This window comes from Pholis gunnellus (assembly GCF_910591455.1).
Source record: "Pholis gunnellus genome assembly, chromosome: 13".
NCBI classification, from domain to species: domain Eukaryota; kingdom Metazoa; phylum Chordata; class Actinopteri; order Perciformes; family Pholidae; genus Pholis; species Pholis gunnellus.
This window is the reverse complement of record NC_136540.1, coordinates 10,623,642-10,641,049: the sequence shown is the minus strand read 5'-3', so window position 1 is coordinate 10,641,049 and position 17,408 is coordinate 10,623,642. Positions and strand designations below refer to the sequence as shown.

Sequence of the window (17,408 nt, the reverse complement as noted above, 5' to 3'; positions counted from 1 at the left end):
CATTCATTTCCTGTTATTACCTAATAGTGTAGTTGCGTCTGTGACTTTCCAATGACTCATTCACAAGTTGGCATAGTATCGTACAGTCTGTTGTTGTGTTTCGTCTGCATGTGATATTGTGTGCCCTTTAACTCGCAGTGTGTTGCATGCACACTCTCAGAATACGAGCTGATAGTTAGTTTGATGGCAACAAGTAGGCGGCTGAATTTAGGTGCTCTGTGGAAGTTGATTGGCACAAAGTCAGCAGCATGTAACAACACAGTAAAATGGCAAAACACTAAAACCCTAACTTTATCTTACTAACTAATGATGCTTGTTCATGCAATCAGCTGCAAACACAAGCATGTCCAATCCTTTTGGAGCTGATAGAGAGATGGGTCTGAACAATTAGCATTAAGTAATAGGCATGTCAAATGACTGAATGGCTGAAGTGGTGCTCTGATAAATAACTGTTTGTTGGGGGCCAACAAGATAAGTCATGTAGAATTTCTCCATAAATATAGTAATGTGAAAATGTGACACCTTTTAATGGCCATCTATGAGTATTTAGGTGAAACAATAGCTAGCATGACAAAATTCCACTCGTTCTTGATTGATATGAGTTTATCTTAATCATCAAAGTCAAAGACGTCATCACGTTGGTGTTCGTGCTCAATGGTTCAGTTTATTGAAGTAGAATATACATGCACAAACAAGCACGCAGAAATGTTTTGTTCACTTTCTAATCAGCCGCACAACTGCCTCAAGACCTCAGTTTCATAAACACCAGCGAATTCTGCAAATTGCGTTTGGTGCTAACTTTGCTTCAGAAGTATAGCAACAAAATGGTGCTCTCACAGCACATGTCCTCAGCAAAGAGTTCATGTGCTGCACTAGAGTGCCGTGTCAAAAAGAGCTGGGGTAAGAGAAGCCAACGCTGCACCCGTCCACACGGCAACATTAGAAAACACATCCATCAACTGTAAAATGATACCACGATTAGATGAAGCTTTGTGGAGAACTACGGCTTGTTGATCTTGCCTTGAAGGTCTTCTGATTTGAACTCAGGTAGCTTGGACTCTCTGAAGGAAGCATATACACCACCAGGTTAAAGATACTGTGTGATAATAATATAGAATTAAATACAAAGCCTATAATTCTTACTGCATATTTGTCCGCGTCTTGTCTTTGCAAGCACATGTGGGTCCCATTCGATGTAACATTACAGTTGAATAACTAACTGCATCTGCTTCTGGAGTTGCCGGATGTTGCCTACAGAGTCTCATCCCATATAGTCTGACTTGTAGAGCTCACACATACTGTTTGTTGTATGTTGGCTCAGAGTACAATGCGAAAACCCCCTTCTTAACTGCAAGTCATTTTATCTCGCATTAAGTCGTAATGCACTGTGCTGAAATTACTTGTTTTTTTGGCAGAGCAGACAGTGCTGTGTGGGAGCTACACAGTTTTCTGCATTCTGTCTAACTTCAGTGCAGCTGTGCGACTGCATCAAGGACATTTATTTCCAGTTCTCACCCAGCCACACGAACACAGAACAGGCTTTGATTACTTAGTCTACATGTGTATGTGTTCAAATCAATAAACTGACTATTTGTAGGCTTAAATGGAATAAATTATTAATAAGTATGTTTTCTTTAGTGTATAATCACCTGAAAAGTAGAATCGTTGTTTTTTGTCACTACATGGAGAGCGGGTCCTCTTCACGTAATCGCCCGCCGTGTTTCTACAGTAGCCCAGAACGGACAAACCAAACGCTGGCTCTAGATCGGGCCAATTGCGTTTTCATGTCTTTGCGTCCGCCAACGTAGTTCTCTTATACGACTGGCACACAGGAGAAGTTTCAGTTGGTTGCAATTTGCAGACTAACCGGTCAGCACATGCTCACTCCGAACTAGTTAAATATCGACACTCGGTCAATGGCCCGAAGCTTCAAATGATGACGCTCCACGCATCTACATTCTGCTCCTTTAAAAATATTTGAAAGAAGAGAGTGAAAACCATCAGATCTAATGTCCTCTGTCCATGATGAAACTATCATCTATCAAGAACTTGCTTGTAATGTTGTATTTTAGGCATCACCGCTTATATTAAAGGCTGTAATTTGAAATCGAAAAGCCTCCACTCCAGTCCAAGTGTATGATGTAATATCATCTCATTGGTTCAAAAATACACTTTCACGTTAGAAATCAGGTTTCTGAAAGCCACATTCAGACATGATAGATGTGATGGATGTAGGCTTTAACGTGAGCTTTATTTTTTGAAAAACTACATTGCAATCGTTGACGGCCTCTCACATATTTCACATTTTCTACTCGGTTAAGGAGAATAAATCACATAGTCTCTCAAAGAGCAGGCACACATTCACACACATCATTGTGCTTAAAGACCCACCTCCTGGAGGGGCACCTCCCATCCCCAGGAGATACCAAAGAGAAGGAGGATGGTTTCTGCTCCTCAGCCGTAAGGGCTTGGCTTTACAAGAGCATGTTGTCATAAGAACAGCTGAGACTTACTTCAACTCAACCAAAGCAAGTGAGCTGCCAGAGTTATGGACTCAGCTGGTTCGTGCAGCCTCCCTTTGGCCTCAATCTGCCACATAATGTAAAGTCTATCTATAATTCTTCTTATTCAGGGTGATTATACCGATACTGTACAAATACACTCCTTGAACTTGCCCGTTCATGTGATGGGTGTGTTCGGGAACTGACAGTGTAGCGTTATTAGAAAGCGGAAAAACTGAAATCACAGGTAATCTCAGCAGATGACGCATATTTTCCCCGTACATAATGATAGTGGCTTTGCGCCCAACGTCTCCTATTCCCATTAGGAGATTTAGTTTTGTTATGTGATGAAATAGCACTTTTAAAATCTGAAACCTCGTTAAAAAATCACTTGCAAAATAAAGTAAGGAGAAAGAAACAGTACCAAGGGACTGAGTTGAGACATACGGTAGATTGAAACTGCTCACAAGAGGAACATGCAGAGCCAAACTCAAGACATGTAGTTATTATTTATATTATATTCATAATTTAAATGTCAGTAGTGTAGCCATGTAGTTTCATGTTGTGTGGTTTGAAGTGTGTGTTGCATGCTGTGAGTGTGTTCTCGTCTTTACTGACCACTGACAAGTGTTTGTTGTCTCAGTTGCCGTAATGCCTATTTTTGTTTGCTCCACTTTATGTCAGAAGGTGCCACTCTCTTAACCTGGTCTTTTGTTTCTTTTTGTTTTTCTTCCAACTGTCAACCCTCTGCAATGGCAGAGCATCTTGGGATTGAATTTATGGGTATGGAACAATCCGTTTTTCCTCTCAGGCCTAGCATAGCTACTAAATAGATGTCCTTCGTTTTGACTTGCTCCCGTTCCGTCTGTGGTGTGAACTGTTAATCATATCGTCCCTCGATTAACCAATCAATCTCTCAGCCGCTCATACCATAACTCATTATAATGACAAACCCTCAGCCGATGCAACTGTTCCTCATCAATCATTATTAACATGGATGTCATCACCTGCACCTCTCATACATGTGCAATGGAAAAGTAGAACTATTAACAGAGTTTCCCTCTCACTCACAGTAGAATACTTTCCTTTTTGGACTGATTTTTGGTTTGTCATTCCGTCTGTAACAAGCATTATGTACCATGTATGTAGCTACCTGATGTCTTTTCTCAATCTTCAACTCTATCCGATCCTATTAGTCTCATGCCTAGTAGTCTTTTCCTTTGATATGCCATCTCTTTTCTTTTTGTTTATGTGTGATTTTGTTTCTTGCATCACCCCGTCGTTAGCATAGCAAAATGTAACTTTGAAGTGTGAAATACAATAACCGTTACTGGCTTGAATTACCCTTCAAGGACTAGATGCTGTGATGTGAGCATGCACTGCTATATTTAGAACCTAAACTCATGTTGTCTTCTATCTGCCGCTATTTCCATCCTCCTTCATTGTTAGCTCTCGTTTGCTGCTACCTTTTCCAGAAAAGTGCTTCAGTGGTTGAGAGTGTAGAATAAATGCTAAAGGGCGTCATTTCACAGGTCATGTAATTATACGAGTACATTTCAGCACTGGACCACATTGTGTTGTCATACCAGCAGTAATACCATTTCTGAATATTATTTATTTACTGTGTCAGAAACAAAAGTCTGTCTCAACCTCACACAAGCTCTTCTCTGGAAAAGGAAAAAAAAGCTTCAGTCAAGATTTCTCTTGTTTCATATTTAATATTTCATGAAAAAATCACTTGCATCATAAATTACTGTAATATAAGATCTAATCACTGTGCTTACTGAATGCCTGAGCTGATGAAGACTTCTATAAGTAAATGAGAATCATGTCAATAATTGCACATTTCTATATCTCGTGTGCATTGGTGCTATACTGCACAGTTTGCAGGTTCTACTGGTCATCCATTAGGGGCCCACACTTTTATAGTATAGTTATATAATTTGAAATGACTTCATGGTATACAGTTGCTTAATAGATTAGTCGAACTCTTGCTGAGCCCCTGCCCTCAGCCACACCGCCTTAATGCGACGCAGGCCGCAACAGTTTCTGTTGTATTTGTGATTATTAGTGAGGAAAGGTTAGACTGTGCAGAGAGTTGTCAGAGAAGGGACGATGAAGCTTCATACTGCTCCGCATTGTTAAAAGAAAATATGTAGATTTACAGACAAAAAAAGTGGGAACCTGCACCTTTAATAAGAAACTAATTTTTTTTTCCCTGTTATTTTTTCTCACTGTGTGCATGTAATGTGTGTGTGTGTGTGTGTGTGTGTGTGTGTGTGTGTGTGTGTGTGTGTGTGCGTGTGCATTTGTGGGTGTGATCTTGACAGAGGCAGAGGAACTCTACCAGAAAAGAGTCCTGACAATCACGGGTATTTGTGTGGCTCTGTTGGTGGTGGGCATCGTGTGTGTGGTTGCCTACTGTAAAACCAAGTAAGTCCTGCTGATGAATGGATCAGCTCTTGTCACATTTCCTTTCAGATTTCTATCATCACCTGCATTTTATTAGGAAAAAACTGTATACTCAAGCTGCTGCCGCACTGTTTGCAGTGCCTGTAATACGCAGCGTAGGTGAGAATAATAGATTAGTGTGTTTACTGTTTTAAAATGTATCCTTTTTTTATAGTTAGGTATAGTTTGTAATAGTTAATCTAGTTACTTCAAGTAAAAAAAACATCATGTTAAATCAATACTTAAGGCATCTAAACAAAACAACCGTGAGAGAAAATGACCGAGATTTGCTCAACAGGAAACAAAGAAAGAAGATGCACAATCATCTGCGACAAAACATGTGTCCAGAACATCCCAATCGTAACCTTGCTAACGGACCCAATCACCCAGGACCAGGCCCAGAGGAAATCCCAATGGTAGACGTGAGTTTCTGAAAAGATTCCTAACGTTATTAAAGTAAACGCACACAGATGTACACCAAATGGTTTTCATGCTCAGTTAAACAATCAAAGCTTTTGTTTCACCTTTTTTTTCCATCTGCCAAATCCATTTTTCCCGACACAGTACATATCAAAGAATGTCCCTGCAACTGAACGAGTCATACGGCATGCAACGGAGGGCTCGTTCCCTGCCAGCCATACCTCTTCCAGATCTCACAACTCTTCCACACGAGCCCATTCATCAACTCACAGGTAAGCATGCACCATACAGTCCTTGTCTTTGCCCTCGTGCCTACCTCAAATTCAGCACTGTCCTTTTATATGAATACACAATCGCGCACAAACCCATTGATTGATTCGGTTAATTGGGTAAATGCCCGCCCTGTGCAAACAGGTGCATGGCTTGTTAAGCTTTTTTATCAAAAGACGCACTTCATTTAAAAAAAAAAAAAGGATAGAAAAAAAAAAAAAGAATCACACTGGGACATGCTGGGGTGTGTGCGTCTTAACACCTTTTTTTTATTTTTCAGACACGAGGAACGGACATGGAGCCTGGAACATTCTGACAGCATCCTCTCTGACTCGCCGGGAATGATGTCATCATCCGTGGGGACCAGTAAATGCAGCAGTCCTGCGTGCATGGAGGCACGGGCCCGGCGCGCTGCAAACTGTGGCTATCCTGACCCCCATCGGCCGGGCCTGCAGTACGGAGAATCCTTTGACTCGCTGGGAGACTCTCCGCACAGCGACAGGTGGGAAACAGGCCTGTGAGGCCAATATGGCACTGGGTTTGTCGTGAACATTTTGAGAAGCCTCTAGAGGCCAGTTAGGGCACTCTGAGAAACTCAGTGGAAACTGACACACAGCAGATGATGAAATACGCTAAGGTAGGCAAGAGTGAAAGACAGTACTTCTTTCAATGGGAACTCATACAGTTACTAAAACATTATCCCATGGCCAGTTTGCAATTCTGATTGGTTAGCGTTCCCTTTCATTTTCCTGAAGGAACAATGTGACATTCTGGGAAATACACTTATTTTCCATGTTGTCCAGAATTTTTTTTATCTCTGCATCACAGAAAAGGGTCAGTGTGAGTTTATTCCAGCTTAGCACAGAGAGTAGAAGTAAGAATAAGCAGTTAGTTAGTCTGTCAGAAGTGAGGAAATATGTCTTTCAACAACTCTATATCTATCCTGCGGCTATTTCCGTACTGAAGCCACAGAGATATCAATCTTCTCATTTGGGCAAGATCGCAAACAAGCACATTTCCCTAAAGGTTGGAATGCTCCTTCAACACAAACTAGAACATGTCAGCTCAAACACAATTGATTCACTCTAAATTATGTGCTTTCAGTTCTTCGGGCTCTCTACTTTAGTAGTTCTTAATGATACACATGGCCTGAATTTGAACTTGCTTTTTAAGTGCATAAGATACACCCCCTGATCTTCTTATAGGGCCCGATAGTAATGCTCCAAATCCCCAAATGCTCTCCCCACTCACTGTTGATGTTTTGAATTCCAACACGTTTCACAGCAAAGCATCCATCACTCCATAAGCCTGCATTAACATTGAGCTGGGTGGAAAATTGGGGAAATGGGAGCACTAGGACCCTGTACTAAAATGATGGAGTGTGCGTTTAACCATCTACACAACACCCATAAAACAGTTAGGTATTTTTGCTCAAGGTACACATATTTTTTGAGGAGAGGAAAAACGTCCCAGTTAGGTAGAGGAAGTCTGTCTTTGTTGACCCTGTATTGTTGGCCCTCATTCACCTTTGTTTTAAGTCTTTGGAATCACTATTAACCCTAATGTCTTCCTTCCTGGAACCTCAATTATGCTCAACATCAGCCAATCCATTTCAGTTGGGTCACCATTAAAAAAGGTACCATTCAATGGAGACTGAACAATAGGCTAGAAAAGGTGTCCACAAAGTAGACATCCTTTATGAGATTGCTTTTTAACAAACAAAAAAGTGGTCACATTCTCAGACGAGTGGGAAGTTTGAGGTATTTAATCCTTTGCACAAGGTGGTCGTACATAGCAAACAATTGATTGAGCAAATGCAAAGCCCAGGTATCCTCTATTTAAATGTGTCAAAGGTGCACTGGTCGCAGGTATGAAGCCGCCTTTCCTTCTTACAAACAAAAAGCGGCAATAAAAAACAATCTTGGTCAAATGCATAAAACTTCCAGTCATTAAGAAGTATTCACTGGATCAGTGTGCATAGTGATAATCTGCAGCAAAGGTGCAACTGGATGAGCCAACTGGTACCTTAACAAGGTTCCACTAGCTCTGCGGTTTTAGGTACATAACGTTCAGGCCAGCCAGAGGCACACTTGGGACCAGATGTAGACATACCTTACATACCTAATACATTAACCAATGCTGCAAAATACTTAGTTGTTTAATATGCAAATCAGCACATGGCAGCTTCAGTCATGCCTTAACATCTGAGCCAAAATGAAAGTAATGGAGCAAGGAGTTCCAAAGAGGTATATAGCTGCATGCATCCATCAACTGTTTGAAAATACTGACTGTATGACTGACAGTGTCCAGTAGGAAAAGTGTAAATATGGTACACATAACAGGAACTTAAAAAATGAATTAGATTATGCAGTGCTGGCAACACAAGCAAATGATCAGTGCATGATTGACTGTCAAAAACTAACCAGACAAGATCTTGTGCTTGAGCTGGAAGGTATCAACAATGTCAGCATACAGCAATCATCTATGCACAAACAGAGCCTTGGCCAATGAGTTGTTGTGCAGAGCCAGATTGCATAACCAACATCCCCTTCGAGTCATTCCAGGTAACAAGCGCCTCTTCCATCATGGTGACCGCTTCAGCTGAATCAGCAGTGCTGTGGGAATGTCTCAGGCTTGTGTCTCACACGGCATGTTGTCATTTCTTAAAAGGCAATAAACAGTCGATACAAACATTCTCATCCACAGTCGGTCATATATGTATTAGGAGTTGCTTTTCAAGCGTGTTGACATTACATGTTTAGTTGGTTATGATTAACCAACTGTTACGACTGTCAGTCTAGTAAGTCAGTAGTAAGTCTAAGATTGGTTTTCTACTTGGAGACACAAGTCAGAAATCGGTCTGATACTGACTCAAATAGCTGAATCGGGTAACGTGACAATGGGCAGATCTAGTTGAAGTTTGGAAACAATGTTTAAGTTAAGCCTTGTGTTGCCTTACACATATAAGACTGATCCCAGTCACTTCCACACAGTGAGGCATACATTTTTAATTCAATACTGGTATCGGATTGATACTCCGTATCAGACGATACGTAAAGCTCCAGTATTGGTATCGGGACTGAAAAAGTTGTATTAGTGTCTCTGGTTTTTAGAGTTAGAGTCCAAGAGTCATTAGGGGGTTCTGCATCTTCAAGAAACTGCACATTGACTTCGGCATTCAGCCATGGTGCCTACATGGTCATGGCACATGTTAGAACAAAGCTTCCTGAGATGTCAACCACAGTAACAATGAGTGAATCTTGAAATTAAAAAATGGGATTTGGAATTGTATGGTCTGCATGGTGATCAACCGTGACACTAACTTGCTAAAAAACACACACAGAGTGGGTGAAATGCTGCTTCAAACTATTGCGAATATAAATAAAAGACCAGTGAAGTAAAGTGTTAATCTGTTTTCCAAGTAAAAGCCAGACTTGAAAGGTGTTATGAAGTAGGACACTGGGTTGGCTAGGTGATCTTGTTGGGCAGGTTGGTCCAGAGCCTTAGGGGTGCGGAGGAAAACAGTTCACTCACAAACAATCTTCAGTATAGACTTAAAGCAGCCAAAACAGCTGCTCCTCCGCTGACTTAAACTGACTGAGCGGCTCAGATGTAAACAGGTTGTCGTCGAAAAACTGCCGCAAATTTGGAGCATTCAAAACTGTAATCTTTTGTAAAGATAATCTGTTATGTCTAATTCATGTCTGAATTCTGAATCACTTTTGCGAAATCATCAGCATCAACCAATAGGCAGCTATGTTTCATAAGACCCAAGGATATTAACAATAGAGGGGGATCCAGAATAGACCCCTGGGGGATGCCACATTACAGAGATTTCCGTTCTGCAGACAGGAAGAAATCAAGCTTGAGCAGTACCAGCACGCATTTTCCAGAGTAATTTTTTCACCTTTCCGCCTATAAAAGAATTTTCTCTATCCTCAATTCAATTGGAAGTATGTGAATGGTTAGGAAAGATTTTAAAAAGTAGCGCCACTTATCCCAGTGTGAAAACTACCTTACAGCAGTTCAGCTAAAGGGCAAACCCAAGTTAACTCTATGTATGAAAAATACTTTTTTTCCTTCCTGAATATTTTAGTGCCCATTTACAGCTTGCTAGTAGCTTGGCACTTAAGGTGCAATGTTCATTCAGTCTCTCTCACTTCTGTTCTTTGCTTTTCCTTGCTTAACTATTTACTCTTCTCTGTATTTCCTGCAGATACGTGTCAGCTCTGACGACACCAGCCCGCCTCTCCCCAGTGGATTTCCATTACTCATTGCCCTCGCAGGTGCCTACCTTCCAGATCACATCCCCCAATGCCAGCCATGCCATGTCTCTCCCTCCTGCTGTCCACAACCCTTACCCTCTTGAGGATGACCAGCCGCTGCTGCGCCGCTACCAGGTGCCCCTACACGATGCCCAGTGCCAGGAGCCCTACCGGCAGCAGCGTCGTACCTATCTAAATGACAGCAGGGGCAGCCTGCCCTCCAGCCCCTACCGGCTGGCTAAAGAAGAAGACTATGAGACCACCCAGGAGTATCTCTCCTCTCGGGAACAACCAAAGAGAAGTGGGTCCAGTGGAACTGGTAGCCGGCGCTGGCGGAGATCCAGACTGAATGGCCATGTGGCCCCACGTGGATATGAGGCATCCCGGGACTATGGATCTCGAAGCTGCCTAACAGATAGTGAGTCAGAGGAGGACGGGGAGAGCACGCCCTTCCTCAGTATGCAGAACATGAATGCCGAGCCCTCCACCATCTACAGGCCGGTGGACAGTCGGACTTCTCACTCATCGGGGCGGCACAGTGGGCATGGAAACATGCATACAAGACTTACACACTCACGCTCCAAACCGGACAATACACCCCATTAAAGAGTGAAAATGAACCAACAAAAATCAATATAGTATAGACCTGCATCTATAAGAAATATTTTTATTTTATATAACTGACAGATATTCTAAACAAATGAAATATTTATTTTCATTTTAGCAAACGTTGTCTACTAGTTAACAGCAAAGACTTTTTTATAGGGAAAACTCTATTTATATGTACATTTTGATTTACAGCATAAAAAGATGTGCCAGTTTTTTCACAACGTAAAAAAATAGAGTAATATTGTGGTGCCTTTTGCTGTATGCCGATGCCAGAGGGCCAGTGGAGGTTTTTGTAGCCTTTCTTATATGGACGCCTCATTTTTTATACACGTTTATGTTTTTTTCCTCTCTGGTTTCCTGTTTTACTTTCTTTCCAAGTTGCATTCTTTGAGGAGTCTAGCCCAACTGGAACATAACCCCTTCCATGTCACGCAATATAAACCACTTCAACATAAAGTGTATGTTTACATTAATATGATTTGCCTGTAGGGTTTATGATTTGGGATCTGATAGAACGCCTGATACATACAATGTAGATCCTTTTTGCCCTCTGACTAATGTCTACAGAGAGAAAAGGAGAGAAAAGGAGAGAGAGAGAGAGTTTGTATGGTTGTGTATGTGTGTGTAAATGCCAGCGTGTGTGTGTGTGTGTGTAGGTGTGAAAGCACATGTCAGTTTGCTTGCATGTATTTGTGATCGTTAGATGAATTTCATTGTTTGTTGTGGTGACATCAAGCGTGTGGGTCTACTGGTGTCTCACCAAAGCTGACAGAAGAGTGTGGCAGCAGTTCACTGAATAGTGCTTTATCAGAACAGTGACCCCCCTAGTGTAGATGGACAGATAAGGCTGCTGTACGGTTGTGTGTTACGCAGCTCATTGCTTGATGTGTTTAAAGCTGTTTTGCCCGTTTCCCCCAGCCCAGTTAATTCCCCTTTTATTTCCCAGCAGGTTTTCCCTCATGTTAGTGTGTTATGAGGCCAACAAACACTGAGCCGCCTGGCACAGGGTGACCCCTGCCATCAGAGGTGATGGCAAAACAAAAAGATTGCATCTGTTTCCACTCAACTCGGCCCCTAGCCCCATGCCTCGTCATCCTTCTGTGTCCATTCTGTTTTTGTGGCTTGTGTTAACGGCCACACAGTGTCTCAGGATTTCCACACGCCCCCCCCCCCCGCCCCCCCCCCCCCCCCCCCCCTCTCTCTACCCCCCTCCACCTTAAACCCTGTTCACCCTCTCCCTCAACTCAAGGTCTACCCAAGACTACGGTTCTCAGTTAAGAAACGGCCTACATGTTAACATACAGCCTACCAGTTCCCCCGAACATTCCCATACAGAGAGCAGGAAAGCAGCTCAGTGGAGAACAGTGCAGAACATACTAGACAATATAAACGAAATAGCTGTGAAACTTTGGAGGATCATAACAATGCAAAAATATGCAAACTTTCTATTTTGCTGATTGATTACATCATTTTCTAAGAGGTGACTGTAGTGTGTTGTGTGAAAAAAAAAAACGATGTGATGCCTATAGTGTAGAATGATATAAATGCATATTTACATTAGTTAGTTTTTAAAGCCATTATGCAGCCATCTTTAAAGTTGTCAGCCTTTCTTGTTCACATACTCACGCCCACTGAATGACTGCGTCCATGAATTGTTTCATCACTTGGTTTAGACCGCTTCACTTTACGCGCACACTTCCAAGTAACGTCAAATAGCATCCAGATAGTGTCTCCTCCAATAGTACTGTGTACTACTCTGTCTTGTTGACAGATCTAGTCATTTCAAATCTATTCCGTAAACGATCATTTGAAAAGTAAACATTTAATTCCCCTGTCCTCCACTGAAGGAAAAGGAAATATTTTAAAGGAAATTCAGAGAAGTGAGAGAGAACAGTAGATGCTTCATCACTGTTGTACGTTTCTACCTTGTTAAACTATGCTGAATTATCAGATTTGTTTTGGTTTAAAAACTCTTAAAAAGATAGATCTGCAATTCTAACTGCTATATGGTAAATGCACAGTGGTATTGTTATATAGAAAGGTCTTTGGTCACACCTCACTTGCAGATATTTCATTGAGTTTCTCACCTCTGGGTCTAATTTTGTATGTCTGAAAAATGTAAAAGAAGACAGTGCTCCTCTGGTTTAAATGTGATTCTCCCTTCACTTTGCCAGTCCTCTCACCGAAATGAGATGCTACCAGGCACGTCCTGCCAGTCTCTTCTGTTTGATTTTATGACCCCACCCCCTCACCTGACCCCACCCTCGCTTGAAATGTTTGAACACCTCTCCTCTGCATGTCCTTGTGGTCACGGTTCGATGGGTGCATGATAAAAAAGCAGCAGACAATTCTTTTCCAGTCAGTGAAAGTGTATTTCATTTAACATTCAGCAATAAAAAAGACCCTTTTCCCACATGTCATTCCTGAAATATGCTAGAAAAAAAGAAAAAAATGCGAGATTGTCATAGATTGTAAAATAAAATGAAAAATGAATCCACCTGTTCATATGAGAAAATAAATCTTTATTCATATCATTTTACGATGTAGTTATTTCTCTAGAAAGCTTTGCTCTTCATTTTGATCTTTCTTTTATGTTGACTTCATGTTTGACTCTTCTGCAATGCACACAACACACAATGTGTCTCAGGAGTACGCTCATAAAATCAGATTATGACGTCGGGTTCATATCGTGATGTGCAGGTCGGTGATGGATTATATCGAAACTGTTTCACATGGTAGTCGTGATCTCTGAAGTCGTAACTCATACAGTGAGCACATAAAAACGAACACATCCAGCGTGTGAGACGAGCGTTGTGACAATACATAACTTTTAAAAAGAAAAAAAGTTCACACTCAGAAGACACACTGAGTTGACTCACTGTCACAGGATATATTTTCCTGATCAATTTAAAACTGTGATTGTTTCTGCAGCATTAGTGCGTCTCCTGAGATAAATGTAAACATTTAGAACAATCTCTTGACAACCATTGTTCAGTAAAGAACAACGTGTATTTGCAAAAAATGGAAGAATGCATATTTGAAGAAAAAAAGTATTGGATGACTAATTGACAATTGGCCAACTGATCGAATAAGAAGCATTAATACATTGAAACATTTAAGACAAAACATCTCAATGATGTAATAACTATGGCGTAGATTTCACGTTACAAGTTAAGAATTTACATTTTCTTAAATATAGATTCTTCGTTAATTCTGCACAATTTTCAATTATTGCGCAGTAGCATAGACTCTCCGCTAGATGGTGCCGTAACAGCAGGATGTCTAACTCTCTCACCAGATGACTTGTCGTTTTGCAGGGGTGAGTTGTCTCTTTAGTGTATCCAGTCGTATTTAATAGAAACACATTTTATAGATGATAACAGGGGTGTTTATGGGGATGAGTTAGCAGAGCTGGATGAACATGTACTTCTCCTGTGAATGCAGTTTGAGAGCAAATCAATAGTTGGCAAAATCGTTCCAGTTTGATATATGGTTAACTCTTTTTGTGTCTCAAGTATGTGACGTTGGTTTACAGTAGCAACTTTATGTCATCCTGTAGAATAGTACGCTAACCATTAGATGTTAGTTTGTTTAATTTGTTTATTCATTAACAGCATTTAGGGTTAATCTACTGACCACCAAGAGTTTATCGACTGCTACATTTCAAATGTATCAAACATGATTTTGCATTTCACAATTAAAAATGTGTTTCTGCATAAACTGGTGTTTCTCTGTTGTGGAGACGATGGGGGACGATCAGGTCCCCAGAATAAGCCCTGTTAAATCCGGAGCATTTAAGGTGAGTGAAAACAGATGACTGAATTTGTGAAAACAATTACGTTCAAAACAAAAACTCCTTCCTTCTATTGTACTTAATTGTGTCTTTCAGAGGTGAAAACAAATCATCCCATTCATTGAATTTTGCCCACATGTTCACTGACCGTGTATGAATACACATGATTCAGTTTTTCCATTGAAAATCCTGCAGAGATTATCTTTACCCTAAATTAGATTGATCCCAATTTCTTCAGGAAACAGTTCAGAGCCACCACAGGATGTTGATAGAACAGTAGGACCCGGGGAAATATACCTTTGTTTACATCAAAACAGCACAAAGGTAAGGAGTTTTTGAAATATTAGTGGTGAAGCTGGTTTGTTGTTCTGGTGCTTGTTTGCTCACAGCTCTGTGGTGGTTTCACTTAGATAAATAGCGAAGATATCTTTGGATTCAGTGTGTTATTGGCGTGTTTTCTGCTATTTCGGTTTTCCGTGTTAGCATTTAGCTTCTTCTTATTAGCGCCTACCGGAGTGTGTGGTCGGCTCAGCCATGGCGAAAAAAGAGTGATATTGTGGACATTCTTTTAGTTGCTTATTTGAGTTTGTGTAGAATTGTGTTTGGAGTGTGTACACTGGCTTGCAGGATAGTGTTGAACAGAATATCTTCGTTAATTTGGTATGAAGCATTAATAATATTTTTGTATGAAAAGTCCATTCTACGACATTTGGAACAGAGCTTCGGAACAGAATGGAGACCTTTTTGGCATCTTCGGGTCCAAAGGGTTTTAAAGAGTGGGTGACATTTGGTAGTCATGTGGACATAAAGTGAAACCGTAAAGTGAAATGAACACTGGAGTAGTACTCTTGTCTGTATGATGGTTATACATTATCCTCTACACGCTTGCTATGGAAAAACAATGAAGTTACATCAGATTATTAGAGGTTTATTCATTGATTTAACAGAACCAGGCAGTGAATGGCAGAGGCAGACCAATTACCCTTTTTCAGCTTTTGTATTTATGTTTGCCATTGGGTGGCGCTGTTTTATTCTGTATTTAGATTTAAGATTTAATTGGGGATCAACAACTGCAAGAACAGATAAGACACACAGGACATGAATATGATTTTGAAACCCTCTCAGCCACTAAGACATTTCTTTCAAAATGTTAGTCTGCCTGGTCACATTTGATGATCATGTAGAACTTCAATCATATTTTCACATCTCTTTTCAGGACAAACTGGGCTATTAGAATATGTATCCTAGAGTGCTGTCATATAGAGTATAAATAGTTATATTTTGGCTCATGATATTTGCTCTTCTAGGCCTTGGTGAACAGGGGGAAAACATAGACAATATAGCCAACACAGATCAGAAACATTATATTTTTTTCCTGTTAAATCACTATTTGATTTTTCTCTAAAAAGATAGCCTAAAAGCAGGTCCTGTCTGAAGTGACACAGAAGGCCACATCACAGTGGGGAGACTGCTTCACCTGCTGGACTACCTGCAATGTCCACAGACCCTAATTATTCATTCAAGGAGCCACATTTATGTATTTTTAGTAGCAAATTATTACTTGTTTGAAAGATTATCATGATATGATGTAGATATATATTTTTTCTTTGTCAATTGAAATGGTATGACTAATTGTTTGTACATCTTTATCATTAAATTGCCTAACAAAAGAAGAAAAAAAAACAGAATAACAACTATGTATATGTATAGTCGTTATTCTGTTTTCACACATTTATTAATGCATCATGGGATACATCTTGCGCTCGGCTGGCTTCAGATACCGGCATTAACAACTTCTTTGCTTTGGACGCAGATACCTGGATAAATAATCACAGAATTCAGTCAGTGTTGGATTTTTTTGTTTTAATAAAGTTTCTAAAACAATCCAGATAGATTACAAAGCTTCTGAAAGGGACACTATGGCAAAAGAGGCATTGTTGCAAACATAAACTTTATTTTGGGACCAGTCAGCCGGTTGCGATGCAAAGTGAGTGCATGAAGCCCAGTCTTCTGGAATCCAGTAACTACAATATTTTGGTGTTGCAGAAGATATTGTGGAATTCTTCATGAAAATACATTTTGTTTACAATCACAGGAGTGTGAAGGCATAGCATAGTGAATTACCTGAAGAAGCCTAATATATATATATTAGTGCTGGGCAAGTTAACGCGTTATCGTATTAATTAATTAACGCCAACAATTACTTTATCGTGCTTTAACGCAGTTTTTTTTATTTATTATTAAGCGGATATTTTTAACACAAGAACCGGCCGGCGGATGGCAGCGAGCGGTGAACAGCTGTTTGTGTGGCGTCTCTTCCTGTTTCCTTCACCTACATTCCCCTGGGTCCTAAGTCCCTCCAAGTACAGCTTCTTATCACCCTCTATGTACCAACGTACATTTCTAACAAATACCACACATATTACGGTAATCAGCGTTGCATATGTGTCTGACCAAAATACCCAAAAAGCAATGATTCATTTAAATTCTTTTTTGAGTTTTATTAAAGTGTTTTTGTTTGGAATATATAGGTTTGCAGTTTTCAAGGTGTATATTTCAAATTGCATCTCTTACACACATGAAAATAAAGTATCTATTATCAGAAGCATAACTGTATTTTAACTGCTACTGTGTAAAGGGAATACTGCTGTTAAAAAGCATCTTATTTGTTTAAAGCGTTTGCAAACCAAATGTTATTGCACTTTTGTTCATATAGCAGTACTTTTAAAATAAAAGTGCGCAATACCATACTTTTGAATTCATTATTGAATTTTGCACATAATAATGCAATTAATCTCAAAAAAATAATGCGAGTAATCGCGATTAAAAATTGAAATCGTTAACCAGCACTAATATATATATATGTATATATGTCAGTGGCGGGCCGTGCATTTTATACCTGGGCCTTTGGTCCAGACTCAAAGCTACTGTATAACAAATACAAACATAGGTATGTTTGTTTCACTGTATTGACCTGTCAAAAAATAACATTACAACTCCAATTGTCCAGCAGTCATACCACACAATAAACGTATTATGCTTATCAAACAGATTCATTAACGTGTCAGCAAAAACATCAGCAGTACAATACAGATGCCC

The 17,408-nt window shown here is 40.2% G+C and overlaps 1 protein-coding gene across 2 annotated transcripts in view; it reads left to right on the top strand.

Annotated features, from left to right (window-relative positions):
* Nucleotides 1-11,672, top strand: part of nrg2a (neuregulin 2a) — a gene marked incomplete at its 5' end in the record, with an annotated part of 65,485 nt that extends 53,813 nt beyond the window's left edge. For both annotated transcript variants that reach the window (XM_079171379.1, XM_079171380.1), the window contains 5 exons: nucleotides 4,832-4,934; nucleotides 5,251-5,374; nucleotides 5,517-5,644; nucleotides 5,923-6,144; nucleotides 9,859-11,672. In XM_079171379.1, coding sequence (XP_079027505.1) covers nucleotides 4,832-4,934; nucleotides 5,251-5,374; nucleotides 5,517-5,644; nucleotides 5,923-6,144; nucleotides 9,859-10,513 — 1,232 coding nt within the window. In that variant the 3' untranslated portion in view covers nucleotides 10,514-11,672. The remainder of the gene's footprint in view (nucleotides 1-4,831; nucleotides 4,935-5,250; nucleotides 5,375-5,516; nucleotides 5,645-5,922; nucleotides 6,145-9,858) is intronic.
* Between the last annotated feature and the right edge of the window lie 5,736 nt (nucleotides 11,673-17,408).